The sequence below is a fragment of the Carcharodon carcharias genome, chromosome 13 (genome assembly GCF_017639515.1).
Source record: "Carcharodon carcharias isolate sCarCar2 chromosome 13, sCarCar2.pri, whole genome shotgun sequence".
Classification (NCBI taxonomy): Eukaryota; Metazoa; Chordata; class Chondrichthyes; order Lamniformes; family Lamnidae; genus Carcharodon; species Carcharodon carcharias.
Window position 1 is genome coordinate 56,296,094 of NC_054479.1, and position 16,259 is coordinate 56,312,352.

At 43.2% G+C, this 16,259-nt stretch overlaps 1 protein-coding gene across 4 annotated transcripts in view; it reads left to right on the forward strand.

The window, feature by feature from the left end:
- Positions 1–16,000, forward strand: part of LOC121285555 (protein HIRA) — a 119,641-nt gene extending 103,641 nt beyond the window's left edge. For 3 of the 4 annotated variants that reach the window (XM_041202087.1, XM_041202089.1, XM_041202088.1), the window contains 5 exons: positions 5,598–5,703; positions 12,310–12,432; positions 13,668–13,831; positions 13,918–14,006; positions 15,127–16,000. In XM_041202087.1, the coding sequence (XP_041058021.1) occupies positions 5,598–5,703; positions 12,310–12,432; positions 13,668–13,831; positions 13,918–14,006; positions 15,127–15,243 (599 nt within the window). In that variant the 3' untranslated portion in view covers positions 15,244–16,000. Of the gene's footprint in view, positions 1–5,597; positions 5,704–12,309; positions 12,433–13,667; positions 13,832–13,917; positions 14,007–15,126 lie in introns of those variants that run through there. The other variant, XM_041202090.1, reaches the window with a different exon arrangement.
- Positions 16,001–16,259: the final 259 nt, after the last annotated feature.

The following is a 16,259-nucleotide window of genomic DNA, read 5'->3' on the forward strand; positions in this document are numbered from 1 at the left end:
AGCACCTTTAACATAGAGTTTCCTATAATACTTCACAGTAAAGGAAATGGACACTGAGTCAGGAAGGGAGCAATTAGGAGTAACCTTGGTTGAAGGGATGGATTTTAAAAGAAGAAAGAGGGATGAAGATGACTGAGTTGTAGGGAAGGAATTCTAGAGAATAGGACCCAGGCAGCTAAAGGCAGTGGGACAAAGAAGGTGTGCATAAAAAAGGTCAGAGCCAGAAATACATTTGATGTGGGACATGTGGATGAAGATAGCTCCATAGAGGGTGGGTAGGAAAGACCAGGAAAAGGATTTTAAACTTAAATGTGTTGGGGAGGTCGGGGAGTGAATGGTTGGTTGACAGGGCAGAGATGATGGGCAAGTAGGACTCAATGTGGAAAAGGATGCTTGTGCCAGGGTTTTGGGCAAGTTAGGATTTATGGGCAAGATCATTGAAGTTGTCAAGTATGAAGATAACAGAAATGTACATTTAATATTCAATGGCAATAAAGGCTCGGGAAGTCAAATGTGCACAGTATTGCAGAGGTGAAAGGGAGTGGTATTTGTTTTGGGAAATATATAGAGTTTTACATTCCATGGGTGGGCACACGCCCGATCCGAATAGGTGTAGAATCACGCGAGATGACAGTGGGTGAGCGCCCCGACGTCATCGCGCACTCGTGCGATATTTCGCTCAGTCAGCATGGGCAGCAATCAGCTGAAAATTAAGCAGCCATTTAAGCACAATTGTCAGCGATTTTTCGTGGTCTGCCGAACCTTACATGTGGCAGATGGGCCAATTGGCCAGGCAGCCTTTACATTTTTGATGAAACCTCATCCAAGTGCGGGATGAGATCTCCGTTAGGAAGTAAAATTTATAAAATATCTGGGAACAGCATTTTTATGAGGTATCCTTTCAGGTGCTTGATTGTGCTGCATGGACATTTTTTGCAGCTTTTTTGTGCTTTATTTTATTATTTGGAAGTATGCAGCTCCTTGAGGCAGCTGTCTGGCTTCAGGGAGCTTAGTGGAAGGGCTCACCTGTGGCTGCGGTGACATTGTTGCCTGCCCTCTTCCTGACCCCACCTCGGCAGCGCTGAGCTTTTCAGCACGTATTTCACACTGACTGGCCGTTAATTGACCAGCCAATGTGAAATCATGGTTGGGGGCCCATCTCCTGACTGCTCCCGGGCCTGTTGATGGTGCGTGCCCGACAAGGGAAAAATTCAGGCCGTAGGGTCTGGAACAGTTCAGTGTCCAATAGTCCCCAATGGAATAAAACTTCCTTCCTTATTCATGTGGTGTAAAAATCAGCATCCTGATTCTTTTTTCATCAGTCACGTTTCCTGAAGATGTATTTTGCTAATTTTATAACTTAGTGAGAAGGCAGTCTTCATGCTAACTCAAAAGACTGAAATTCCCATATTGGCACATGGAAGTATCTTTTGCCCTTATAAACATCTCAATTGATTCTATATCTATGGCCTACATTCCACATTATAACAATCCTTGGTTTGAGAACACTTTTCCTCAACTTGCCATAGGGATCTTTTTATTTTATTCGTTATTGGGATGTAGGCATCACTGGCTAGGCCAACATTTATTGCACATCCCTAGTTGCCTTTGAGAAACTGGTGGTAAGCTGCCTTCTTGAACCACTGCAGTCCATATGGAGTAGGTACACCCACAATGCTGTTGGGGAGGGAGTTCCACAGTTTTGATCCAGTTGCAGTCAAGAAATGGCGATATATTTCCAAGTCAGGATGGTGAGTGACTTAGAGGGGAACTTCCAGGTGATGGTGTTCCCATGTGTCTGCTACCCTTGTCCTTCTAGATAGTAATGGTCATGGGTTTGGAAGGTGTTGTCCAGGGAACCTTGGTGAGTTCCTACAGTGCATCTTGTAGATGGTATACACTGCTGCCACTGTGTGTCAATGATGGAGGGAATGAATGGCACTCCATCCACAAATGGGCTGCTTTATCCTGGATGGTGTCAAGCTTCTTGAGTGTTGTTGGAGTTGCACTCATCCAAATAAGTGGAGAGTATTCAATCACATTCCTGACGTGTGCCTTGTAGATGGTGGACAGGCTTTGGGGAGTCAGGAGGAGAGTTACTTGTAGCAGGATTCCTAGCCTCTGACCTGCTCTTGTAGCCGCAGTATTTATATGGCTAGTTCTTTTCAGTTTCTGGTCAATGGTAACTCCCAGGATGTTGATAATGGGGGATTCAGCCATGGTAATGCCATTGAATGTCAAGGGCCAATGGTTGGATTCTCTCTTGCTGGAGATGGCTGTTGCCTGGCACCTGTGTGGCACGAATGTTACTTGCCACTTTCAGCTGAAGTCTGGATGTTGTCCAGGTCTTGCTGCATTTGAACATGGACTGCTTCAGTATTTGAGGAGTCACGAATGTTGCTGAACATTGCGCAATCATCACCAAACATCCTCACTCCTGACTTTATGATAGAATCAAGGTCACTGATGAAGCAGCTGAAGATGGTTGAGCCCATGACACTACCCTGAAGAACTCCTGCAGTGATGTTCTGGAACTGGGATGATTGACTCCTGTGTGACTCCTCCCTTAATTCTTTGTCCCTTAACTGCAAATAACCTAAAAATAATTCTACTTTTGTAATGTTCTTAAACTGATTGAATTCTTGTAAATTTCTAATGCACAATTATAAAATGCAAACAGCAAGCTATGGAACATTCACTCGGCTGTTTGTCAGTTGCACCTGGTTTGTACTGAAACTTGGCCGGGGGCTTTGACAACTTAAAATAAAATGATTGTGCCTTTTTCTGTCAGTGCAGTCTCAGTTCCTTTTTGTCTTTTCCTGTGCATCTGTTTCTAAGCAATCAAGTTAAGCTTGAGAAAAGAAAACACTTTTTCTCCACACACACACACACACCACCAACACAACCCCCCTCCCCCCTCCGCCACGTCACAGTTAATTAGCAAGCATGTGAAATACAAATGTTTTCACCAGGTTTTCAGGCTGAACCCTCTGCTCCACTATCACCCCATATGGCTTAGTGTTCCCAAAGTGTGCTCGCTGGCATTTCTACTAGTTGCATCTTACTGGAGTATCCCATCAACTTAATCCCTATACAAGGAGAGCAGAAACACTCCACTATAAGACAAATCTAACAAAATGGGAGGTTTCCTCGAAGTCCTGTCCAATATTTATCCTTCAAACAGCAGCACTAAAACAGACTATCTGGTCATTACTTATTGCTGCTTGAGGGACCTTGCTGTGTGAAAATTGGCGCCGTGTTTCCTACATTACTACTAAAATACAACTTATCAAAATAAATGCTCATTTTGGAGCAGTTAGTAACTCTTTATGGAGAAATACAAGACCTATATGTTCCCGGGGGGAGCAGTTCCAGAAATGCTCACCCAGAACACTTAAGTTCCTGCACAGTAACGCAGGAATACACTTGAAGTCCCTTGATCATCTGTCCTAATGGCTTTTAGTATTTGCAGTAGTCTTGAGAGCAAAGCCTGGACTCATAAATTCAAATGTATACTTTCGTGTTGAATTTATGTCTTGGGTCAAGAATTACTTGAGTTACTTCAGAAATGATTTTCTTTTGAAAGTGATAAATGACGTGTGCCCAACATTTGGCATGTTCAGTGAAAAGACTGATCCTCCTTTAGGTACAGATTACTCAATATGCCACTGCAAATTGAGTTACATGGCGAGACTAGAGAAACTCTGATTATCCTCCTTGTGCTCTCCTCTGTCAGCCATGGCTCAGTTGGTAGCAATCTCACCTCTTGACTCAGAAGTCTTGTGTGTTCTAGTCTCCCTCCAGGAGACTTGAGCACAAAAATCTGGGCTGACACTCTAATGCAACACTGAGGGAGTGCTGCACTATTGGAGGTGCCATCTTTCAGATGAGCTGTTAAACTGAGGACCCCCTGACTTCTCAAGTGGGCACAAAATACCCCATGACACCATTTCAAAGAAGAGCAGGTTTCTGGCCAATATTTATCCTTCAATCAATATCACAAAAAACATTATTTGGACATTATCATATTGCTGTTTATGGGACCCTGCAAATTGGCTACTGTCTTTCTCACATTCCAACAGTGACTACATGTCAAAAGTATTTTGTTGGCTGTGAATCGCTTTGTGACATCTTGAGGTCATAAAATATGCTATATAAATGCAAGTCTTTCTTTTTGGAACAGAAACGGTTAAGGGAAATTTGGGATGTCTGCCATTTAGCTTCACTTTTAAGACTAAAGTTGAATTTGGAAATGATCCCTAAACCAGCCAAAGAAATGGGGTCACAGTAAGAACACCAAAACTAAATGAAACCACGCAGATGGTTTTGTTTTGTAAAGGAGATGGCGACAGTTAAAAAAAATAAGTTGCAGTTGAAACAATGTGGAATTAAGGCTACAATCAGATCAGCCATGATCTTATTGAATGGTAGAGGAGGCTCAAGGGGCTGAGTGGCCCACTCCTGCTCCTAATTGATATGTTCATATGGTCAATCTGTGGTTATCATAGAAGGCTGCAGCAGAATTACGAAGGGTGGTCATAGAGGAGAACAAGGAGAAATTATTTCTACGGCAGAAGGTCAGCAACCAGATGGGACAGATTTAATATAATTGCCAAAGGAGCCAGAGGAGAGAGGAGTTGTTTTTAGCACAGCGAGTTTTGATGATTTGGGAATGCACTGCTTGAAAGGATGGTGGAATCGATTCCATATTAACGTTCAAAAGTGAATTGGATATATACCTGGAAAAAAGATTTCCAAGGCTATAGAAAAACAGCATAGCTCTTGCAAAGAGTCATCAAAGGCATGATGGGCTGAATGGTCAGTCTACTGTGCTGCAAATTTCCATTATAATGCTTTGTAGTTACTTCAGTGCCAAAGTGATATGCCAACTACAGATAGTTTCACCTGCCACTTATTTTTAGTTGCTGCAGTTTTCTTCACAAAACAGAACTATTTATTTGATTTTAGTTTTAGTGATTTATTGCCTTCACTGAAATGGGAATCACTTCCAAAATCAGCACCGGCTGCAAAAGTAAAGCTTTCTTGTAGTCACTTGCTGTATGCTGTGGTGGAGAACTGGTATAAGGCAGTGTACGAATTTGAACCCTTGTAGACTAAGGAGCACTGGCTAAATATGCCAGGCATTATTTAGATCTATGTGACACCACCACTATCAGGATGTTATACTTATAGATTTTGTAATTCTTAAGGCAGAGTAATGTATCATAAACACACTGGATTTAAAAAAAAGTCTCCTATATTACAGAATGCACAGTAAACCCAAACCAAGGGTGCTGTATTACAAAATGTACTGTAATCACAGACCAAAGGTGCTGTATTACAAAATGAAGTATCATCCCTAGCATAGGAAGCTGTGGAGCAGACTTTACTGACCAAGGGTGGTATATTACTGAATGCACTGTCATACCTGACTGTGGGTATCAGAGGATGTGCCCCAGTGTACTCTATGATGAATGCAGTGTAATCGTCCTGCATGTTATGTGAACCCTGCTGGTGCAGTCCCTGGTTTTGGAAGCTGTATATTATTATGCAGTTATCGGCTGAGATTTAATATACTCATACATTTTTTTCCATAGGTAATGATACCACTATAACACAATCGCTGCTTACACACCATGGTGTCCCAGTGGTCACTCTGTCCAATGGCAAGTCATACTGCTTCAACACTTCCCTATGCACATGGTAAGGAATTATGATTTGACTGGTCAAAAGGTGAACCTTGCCTGATAGTCTGCTGATGGGCAACCTTTGCATTTTGTTTTAATGGGGAACAAATAGCTTCTCCTGGTCCAAGAGGGGGTTGTGTATTGCTGGGAGGTACAGGGGATGTTGTGGGTCAGTGAAGGAAAGGAAAGGGAGGGTTCCACACAGTTTTCCTATGTTCTCATTGTCACTTTCACATGAATGCTGTACCTTGTCTCCATAAACCTGACCTTCTTCAGCTGCTTCATCTCTGACCTTCCTTCCATCATAAGATCAGAAGTGGGGATGTTTGCTGATAATTACACAATGTTTAGCACCACTCGTGACTCCTCAGATACTGAAGCAGTCAATGTCCAAATACAGCAAGACGTGGGCAATATCCAGGCTTGGAGTGACAAATGGCAAGTAATCTTCGTGCCACATAAATGTCAGGCAATGACCATCTCCAACAAAAGAGAATCTAACCATCGACCCTTGACATTCAATGGCATTACCATCACTGAATCCCCCACTATCAACATCCTAGGGGTTACCATTGACCATAAACTGAACTGGACTAGCCATATAAATACTGTGGCTACAAAAGCAGGTCAGAGGCTAGGAATAATGCGACGAATACCTGTCCACCATCTACCTGTCCACCATCTACAAGTCACAAGTCAGGAGTGTGATGGAATACTCCCCGCTTGCCTGGATGAGTGCAGCTCCCATAACACTCAAGAAGCTTGACACCATCCAGGACAAAGCCGCCCGCTTGATTGGCACCACCTCCACAAACATTCACTCCTTCCACCTCCGAAGAACAGTAGCATTAGTGTGTGCCATCTACAAGATGCACTGCAGAAATTCACCAAGGCTCCTTTGACAGCACCTTCCAAACCCACGACCACTACCACCTCGAAGGATAAGGGCAGCAGTTAGATGGAAACGCCACCACCTTGAAGTTCTACTCCAAGTCACTCACCATCCTGACTTGGAAATATATTGCTGTTCCTTCACTGTTGCTGGGTGAAAATCCTGGATCTCCATTCCTAACAGCACTGTGAGCGTACCTACACCACATGGACTGCAGTGATTCAAGAAGGCAGCTCACCACCACCAACTCAAAAGCAACTAGGGATGGGCAATAAATGCTGGCCCAGCCAGCGAAGCCCACATCCCGTGAATGAATAATTTTTTAAAAACTCCACAACCACCACTATGGTTATTCGTCACTGTGTTATCTGTCATTAGTTCACAGGTGAATTTTTTTTTTTCTGTATCCGGGGAAACTAAAACTAAAGCCAGTCTGTTTCCCTCCCACCAAATATTCCTCACCCTAGAGCCCAATTCCATCCCTCTTCCCCAATATGAGTTTGATGTACACCGTGTTCTCAGTGTCTGCTTGACCTTGAGAACTGAACTTCAAATCTACACTCAACCCACTATCCGGATGGCCTGTTTCCATAACACAATATCACCTTCATAATGAACTTGCTCCTTTCACCTCTGAAACCCTTATTGGTTCCTTTGACACCATAGGCTGCAATTCTGTCCTCGCTGATTTCCTGACACTCCTTTGGAAACTGCAAGCTGTTCAAAACCATACAACCGGCACTGAGCCCCAACTCTTTCTCACCCATTGGTTCCCCATTCCCTCATTGCATCAGATTCAAAATCTTTGTTGTCATTTACAAATCTGTCCATATCTCCATCTTGCAAGCTTCCCCATTCCATTGTGTCAGCATGCACCCTCCACTCTTCTGATACTTGCATTCTTTGTGTGTACCCCTCTTGTTCATGTTTGATGCCATTCCCTTCAACCTCCTTTGCTTTACAGTCTGGAAAGTTCTACCAACACTCTTGCATTTTGTTGTCTCTCACTGCTTACAAAGCCTTTGATCGTTCCTTCAGTTATCTCATATCACTGCACAGTATCCAGTTGTCACCTGCAGTATTTCCAGTGGGTTTTAAGTGGTTGGACTGGGAACCCAGAGGCCATGGTTTGGTCGCCTTCTTGACACCATTAGTTTGCATGTTTTCAAGTTGGAAAACTTGCTTTAACAGAAGGACCACGTGAAGGTTGCTGTCTCCCTCCTAGAGAGTGAATCTCATGCAGAAACTGGCAGAGCCAACACTGCGTCACTCACCCTGGCCTACCCAACAGCAGAGTATTGCTGTTCAACCAGGCTCAGGAGCCACCAGACAAATATGGTAGATATCCACCTCTGGGAAGCCAAGAGGATTTTCTGAAATGTTGAGACCAACACAGCTCGAGTGGCTTCCTGTCCTTGCACACAAAACACTACTGGCTGACAGCTAACAAAGCACTCCTATTGATATAGGGCCTCAAAAACCCCTCACCTGAAATCCCATAGCCTCTACTGAAACACACACCACTCCCAACAAACTGACGACAGCCCCAACTCTTGATGATATACCTCCTGGTTGACTGCAAACATCACCAACCACAACCTGGTAATTGACCCAAGTGGTGATGTCCCAAGTTTTGACCTTCAGTGGAAAACCCTCAGCTATTTGATGATGGACCAGACAAGATGTGTCTGCTTGCTCCACAAGTAGAACCTGAGAACAAGCTCAAATTGTGACTGTGGCCATCCAAGTCAGACCTACCCTGAGAGATCCTTTCCTGGTTGCATCACAACCGTTCACACTGCATCAGCGGAAGCTGTTGAATGGATTGTTAACCTCGACATAGAACCTCCCCAGACATACAAATAAAAACCTCCACTATGCAATTTTGGATGTGCAGTTACATTTTATGCACTGTACACGTGCTATTAGTTATCTTAGCACAGTAATAAATTAATCTAGTGAGGGAATAATGAATGCCACAACAAATACTATCATGTTACGCAGTTTCAAAGGAGGATTTACCATGGGACTCATTAGTTTGCCAAAAACGAAACCCCAAGTGTTGCCAGACATGTCCATCAGTAGACTGAGTGAAGTGTACAAATCCAACTCCATCAAGTGTTGCCATGTATTGGGTGTTCCCATAATAGACTGGCACTGAAGCCACGGATACAGAATTTACTAAAAAATAGGAAGCAGAGAGAAATGGTCACTGGATTTTTTTGGGCTGGAGGAAGTGGAGTTCCCCAGGGATTGGTATTGGGACCCTTGCTTTTCCTGATATATATTAATGATCTAAATCTTGGTTTGCAGGGGACAATTTCAAAGTTTGTGGATGATACGAAGCTTGGGAGTGTTGTAAACTGTGAGGAGGGCAGTGTAGAACTTCAAAAGGACATAGACAAGTTGGTGGAGTGGGCAGATAGGTGGCAGCTGAAGTTCAATGCAGAGAAGTGATGCATTTTGGTAGGAAGAACATCGACAGACAGCATAAAATAAAGGTGAAATTTTGAAGGGGGTGCAGGAGCAGAAAGACCTAGGTGTATGTGTGCATAGATCATTGAAGGTGGCAGGACAGGTAGAGAGAGCAGTTAATAAGCGTATATTATCCTGGGCTTTATTAATGGGGGCATAGAGTACAAGAGCAAGGAGGTTATGCTGAATTTATATAAGATACTCGTTAGACCTCAGTTGGAGTATTGTGTACAGTTCTGGGTGCCACATTATAGGAAGGATGTGAACACATTATGGAGAGAGTGCAGAAGAGGTTTACAAGAATGGTTCCAGTGATGAGATCAGTTACGAAGATAGACTGGAGATGTTGGGATTGTTCTCCTTAGAGAGAAGGCGGCTAAGAGGAGATTTGATCGAGATGTTCAAAATCATGAGGGAGCTGGACAGAGTAGATAGGGAGAAGCTGTTCCTGCTCGTATAAAGATCAAGAATGAGAGGACACAGATTTAAAGTGAATTTTCAAAAGAAGCAAATGTGACATGAGAAAAAACTTTTTCATACAATGAGCGGTTCAGGTCTGGAATGCATTGCCTGGAAGAATGGTGGAGGCAGGTTCAATTGAGGCATTCAAGAGGGCATTAGATGATTACTTGAATAGGAACAAAGTGCAGGGGTGCAGGAAAAGGCAGGGCAATGGCACTGGGTCATAATGCTCATTTGGAGAGCTGGTGTAGACATGATGGGCCGAATGGCCTCCCTCTGTGCCATTAAAATTCTGTGATTCTGTGGAGAAGATGCAGTTTTGGATTGGCTAGAATGCAGGGATCAGAGGAACTTAAAGCTCAGACTGATACATGGGGATTGTGAACAATTATTTCCATTAGATAATGAAATTGGTAGCAATGAACATAAATTGTGGTCTAATGAAAGGGAGAGGGTAATACATTATCATAAATGGAATCATTGCCACAAGCAACTATTGAAGCCAAATCAGTTCTGGCACTTAATATTAAGGGAATTAGATAGAGTTAGAAATGTAAACAATATTAAAGGATGGAGGGAAAGGCGACAAAATGTTTTAGAGCATATACCTTGCTATGGGGAAACCAAACCCTGATACAGGTATGATATGCTGAAAGGTCTCCTTTCTTGCTGTAATCCCATTGACCGTCGGTTTAATAACTGGGGAGGATTGTTTAAAAGATTGCCATTAAACGTAGGGCATTGGCGATCTACTTTTGGTAAACTGAATTCCATCATTCACCTTCTGTATATAAGAAAGTGCACTGTATATGCTTAGTGATGACTGTAGCATTATAATGTTAGATAGTGAATGTGGCAACATTTCATCGAACAGAGAAGTTGGTATTATGACTTGGAGCTCTATTGAGGTGGGTGAGTGAATAGTGGGGCATCCTAGGTATTGTGTCATCCTACGTATGGAGTTTCTTATTTTGATCAGAGAATCTTTCAGAACAGAAGGAAACAATTCAGCCTATCATACCTGTGCTGACTTTTTGAAAGAGCTGTCCAATTAGTCTCACTTTTTCTCCTTAGCCCTGCAAATATTTTTCCTTTCCAAATATATATCCAATTCCCTCTTGATCGTTCATTTGAATTCAGAGACTGGATGCAGATTGGTGCAACATGGCTCCTCTGAGCGCTCATGGTACTTTGAATGACCAGTGCTCATACCCATGACCATTTTGTTAGAAAGAAAGTCCTCCTCCTTGGTGACAGGCTGCCTTTGTCCTAATCCTTCTGAGTCAAAGCTTTGTGATGCAGCTCTTTATCGGACCATTGTGCAACTGCTTCGAGAGCACAGCCCAATTCACGAGTGGTTTCAGAGCAGTCAGAACAAGTCGTTCTTTTTTAAGAGGACTGCTGAGTAGTTCCAGCATTTTTTGGGTTTTTTTTCTTTTATTTCCTCCTTCTTTAAAGCTTTTTAAGGAGCTTTTATTAATGCACTTAAGCATTTTAAATTGCATTCCGTGAATCTTGAAATAAATGAACCTAAGCAGATCTGAAAATATCTGACTGAAACCAATGAACTGATTTGATTAACTGGGGAAGTGTAACCAAGCTGTACTTTCAAATAAACCAAATATGGCAGTTGGGCACCATAAATAGCACACTGGAGTATTTTTTAAAATCAGATTTGGATACCTTGTGTGCCTGGGAGTTCCCCTCGGTATAAACAATCCATTTTGCGGGCAGCATACTGGTGCTGTTAGTAAAGATAACAAACTGGCCTTTCTGTGTAGTTTCACTACACTGGATATTCCGAGGAAGGATCAGCATACTCTGCGGCGGCATACGTGTCATAGTCTAATGACACAAATCTATGGCATGGTCACTTCCAAAGGTGTCGTTTGTTGAACACTATTTATTTAAATACCATATACAAATGAGTTGAACCGTCTTTTTCTGTTCAGTATGTGCTTGTCATTAATGATATTTCATTCCAGATAGCTGAAAGCAATTAATATTTAAATGTGCAGCATTGGCTTGGTTTCTTACTGTGACCTTTGTCAAAAATAGGAAACTCTAGTGGGATTTTCTAAGGTTTCTACAGCTTGTTAATGTACATAATAGGAAGAATCTGTTGCAACATACCTGGCAGTGAAGGCACCTGGTAGCTGTCATGAAAAGTTTGACAGTTTGAACTCACACATCCTTCCAGTTGCTAGTGGTTTGCGCCAACTGATTTGCTGTGTGGGACAAGGAAGCAAATTACTTTTCGTGTAACTGGGTGTTCATGATAGCCTGGTGAGTATGTGAGTGTGTGTGGTTTCTGTCCCCATGAGAATCATTAATGTTGCTGGAGCAGGTCATTACCAAATTTGAAAAGAATAAAAAATGGATGTAGTGCTTTGGTCACAAATAATAATAATGAAAACTCCTCTACTGCTGTCACTCTCAGTTCTCAAGAGCCACATTCCATGGCTGTCAGTATTCTGTGCTAAATTGACAATGCCATGGAGGGCTTGGTCATACCAAATAAGCATAGATGCAATCCAGAAAACGAACTAGTGAGTTGACAAAGTTAACATTAATAAAAAATACAAGCACAGATGGGGGGGGCAGACTCCTATACAATGATCTATTTGTGTGACTCGAGCTCGAGTTTCTGATCTTTGTTGGTTACTTCCCACATCCTTTGTGAATTTGCAATGATCTGACACCCAATGAGGGTGATTTAGGCAGTCCAGTAAACTCGACTTGTGCCATTTGCCTTCAGGCCTCTTGTTTCATTTGGATTGCTTTATCTTTAAGGAATTTGATCTCGGATAAACAGGACTCGCTGGTTCAGTGTGCAGATTACCGCAGTTGCTTAACTTCTCAAGAGGCCATGTTGTGCTCAGGGCCCCTGGCTACAGTGCAAGGCTGTGGGATAAAGTAAGTGGCAACGTTGCTGATCAGTGCAATAAAGGGACAAATTCATATTTTTTTGAATTCATTTGTTAACCTTTCAGAAGTTGTTGATTAGAAACATTATTCAATTTATTTTCTTCAAGAATGATTTTTTTTATTCCCCATGGTTCACTCCATTGAGATTGAACTGACTTGCAGCTTGATCTACATTGTGTACGTGCATGTGTGCAATTTCTGAAACTATAATGTTAATGACAACTTCCTGAAGGGACCTTGCAGCTCAGCAAGTTGTGCAGTATTATACAAAAGAATATTGCCTCGGTGATGCTGTGATTTATGTTGCTTCACTCTAAGTAAATGAGGCATCAAGAATTTATATAGTTGGAGTGCCCAGTGCATGTTCTCCCATGAATACCCCCACCCCACTCATTACCCCAGTGTTGTACCACTATGAAAGTTACAGTTTTATACTCCCAAGGTCCAGGGTCCTGTCTATGTTCAATAATGCTGACATTTAAGGCACTTACCCTATTCCTAGGGAGTATGAGGCCTGTGGAAATCAGCTACCACATGGTGTAGTTGAAGTAAGTTGTAAAGATGCATTTAAGTGGAAGCTAGAGAAGCTTCCTGATGAGGGAGAAAGGAATTAGAATGATATTCTGATGGGTTTAGATGAAGTAGGGTGGGGGGAGGGAGTTGCAGAAACACTGATACACATTTCTGTGCTTTAAAGTCTTTGAGCAGAATTTAATGGCCCAAGGGGTGTTTATTGGCTGGGAGCAGGGCTTCTGCCACACTGCAGCTCTGTAGTCCCAGCAGCACAACCAGGAATGGTGATCACTTCTGGGACTACATCCAGTCCCAGCGAAGAAGAGCCAGGATTCAGATGGAAGGTAAGTAGTGATGGGTCTTTTGGCAGGGCAGGAGACCCCAGCATGGGAAAGAGGGGGTGTCTTGATAAAGGGGCCGAGGGGTGGGGAGCAGGGAGCACCTGGTTGGGGGGGTGGGGGGAGTGGTCAGACCTTGTGGAGGAGCCCCTATCCGGAAACTGGGGTCTGTGAGGGAGGCTTACCCCCGCTTTCCCGCCTGAGGCCTGGGCAGGTCCTCCCACCCTGCAAATCTGTGAGCTGAGGGCTGTAAATTTCTGCCCCGTGTATTTTTATGTAAAAGGATATTGTTACTATGCCTGCAGCTTACTTTGTGCCTAGGCTGTCCTTTCACTGCTGGCAAGCTGTAAAGTCGATCTTTGCATTTTCTAGCGCTGGACGCCAGGCTGCTAGACTCTCCTCAATGCCTCACTTCTTACAGCGCGGGACAACGCTGGCTTATCTGGAGAATCAGGTTGCAGCTGCAATGACGCTAAAATCTAGCCAGGAGTACCGTCATTGGCTTCTCATCTACACCCGCTATTTAGTAAATGAAGGTAGGATAGTTTCTCAAGTTCCTTGCTTTGATTCGGTGGTTTGATTTATGCTCAGACACTCCATTGACTGTTGTTTCTGATTGCAGGATTTGAGCCTCGCTTAAGGGAGTTGTGCAAAGATTTGCTGGGCCCTGTGCACAACTCTTCCAGTAGTCAGTGGGAGTCAACTGTCTTGGTAAGCACTAGTGCAATCAACAGCTTTGAGAAAGATAATTTAACACTTCAGGCAGAAATCTTCATTGTGTGATAACAGCATTAAAACACTGGAGTATGGCAGAAATTTACCTTCATACATAATCAGAGTGTGACCATTACTTTGCAAGCAGCACAATTCAGTTTGATCTGCAGAATTTCAGAAATGCTGCTGCTGTGTTTATGGGGTTTTATCCAGTCTAGTACTGAACTATGCAGACCAGGAAACTCTCACACATGTACAGAGTTAGCTGATCTCAGCAGGGTCGTGTTATGGGCTTACAAGACAGCTCCATTATCTTTGGCCGGGAAGGGGAGGATCACAGGGCTCCTGCTTCTGATGGTTACTCTGCTGGAAAGATGTGCAGGTATTGAGAGCAAGACTGTGAAATTCTCATGGTCGAAACTCCTGGCGCAGGCGCACACTTGAACTACCACTTGTGAGTTGTAGATGTTAGTGGAGCCGTGTTCGAGAATGTGTTAGTGTCGTCAGTTGAGGAGGAAATTTTGAGTGGGGGAATGGAAGAGGAAAAACAGGAAAGATTCCAAGTTTTAACTTTTTCATCTTGAAGGCTGGGTTTATTAATATGTGCCTTTTCTAGAAACAGCCACCTTCAGTTGGTACACGCATTTCTTAACATTTCAAAACCACAGTTCATCCTCTTTCAAGGGAGTAAGGGGAATTATTTTTGCGTTAAAAAATGGATGATTAATTAATTTGTTCCATTTGTCCACATTTGCCTCAGCAACCTCTGATGTTTACAGGCTGCCTAGTCATTGTATGAAGGGGAAGAGGCAGGTGAGGGATTGGCTCTGCTGCATCATTTGAATTTGCTGCAATATGTACTGTTAGTGTGAGTGAGGGATTGCGTCCTGCAGTCTACTGTTACTGTAAGAGATTGCATGCTGCAGTCTGTACTGTTACTCTGAGGGATTGGGTGTTGCAGTCTGCACTGTTAGTATGAGGGATGGATGCTGTGATCTGCAAACTTAATTTTTAGGCTTTGTCCCCTAGTCCTAGACTCCCCAACCAGCAATGCATAAGTCAGTGTTACTGCAGTTGCTAAGCCCTTGTCTGAAAGATTTCTTCATTCCATACACAGGGACTGCGGAAGAGAGAGCTGCTAAAGGAGATGCTTCCTGTGATTGGACAGAACCTCAGATTCCAGAGACTCTTCACGGAGTATCAGGACCAGCTGGACCTCCTAAGAGACAAGTAGCACTACCCAGTAATTTTTTGAAGATCTGACTGTGGTAGTTCTCTGGGAGATTTACTGTGGTCAGCTGGTGACCCCACTTGGGAGAGATGGACTTTGAGGATATGGGGTTCAGCCTTAGAGATGCGTCCATGTTTTGTTACACCAAGCTGGACCACTCCAGGTGATGACGTTCTCACAGAAACAGCGCTGCTGGTCTGAATGCATCACTTCACAACTAGCGGCTGTGCAGTGCACACGAGAGATGATTTGCGGCTGCACTGCAGGACATCGGTGACCAGGGGGCTAATGCTGCACCCAGAGTTTGGTTGGAAGCGACCAAAATTAAAAACTCTATCCAACTTGTAATGTACACTGGCCCCCTTATCTGCCAGATGGAGTGACTTCACAGCCCTTGCCCACTATAAGCTACCAAGTCCAATGCTGTATGACACTCAGCAGTTTACTGGCTGTTCCTTTTCACAGAGCGGGAAGGGCAACACAGATGTGAAAGCTGTCAGACTTTGAGTCTTCTCAGTTAGAGGATGAACCATTGAGTTCAGACTTTTCATGATGTAGTTTTCTGTTTGCCTGATGTACTAAGTTACACATTTGTTTACCGTCTGTCATTGTTAAAAGTGTGAATGAGAAAAAAGAAATTCTAACAAGTGACCATGGACATGGCAGAGATGTACAGAAACCTAATCCGCCCTTTGGTACCTTTTAACTTTATACAGGCAAATTTTTTGTTCCTTTTTTATAAAATAAAGATAGAATATTGCATCTCTGTTTTTCCCTGTTGGAATTACAGCATTCCATATAAGCCACCAAGAAGGCACCTCCCACATAGAAACGAGCCCAGTTATATGTTGCTGAGTCCCGGGTTAGGCAAACAGTGCAGATCGTACTTGATGGATTGAACAGTGGTTAAGAATAAGTAAATATACCCACATTTAAATCTCAGTGAAGCTACCTGAGCTTTGCATGGACCACAAGTTGCTCAAGACTGAAGTAAGTGCCTGCAGTTTAAGTTTGAAATC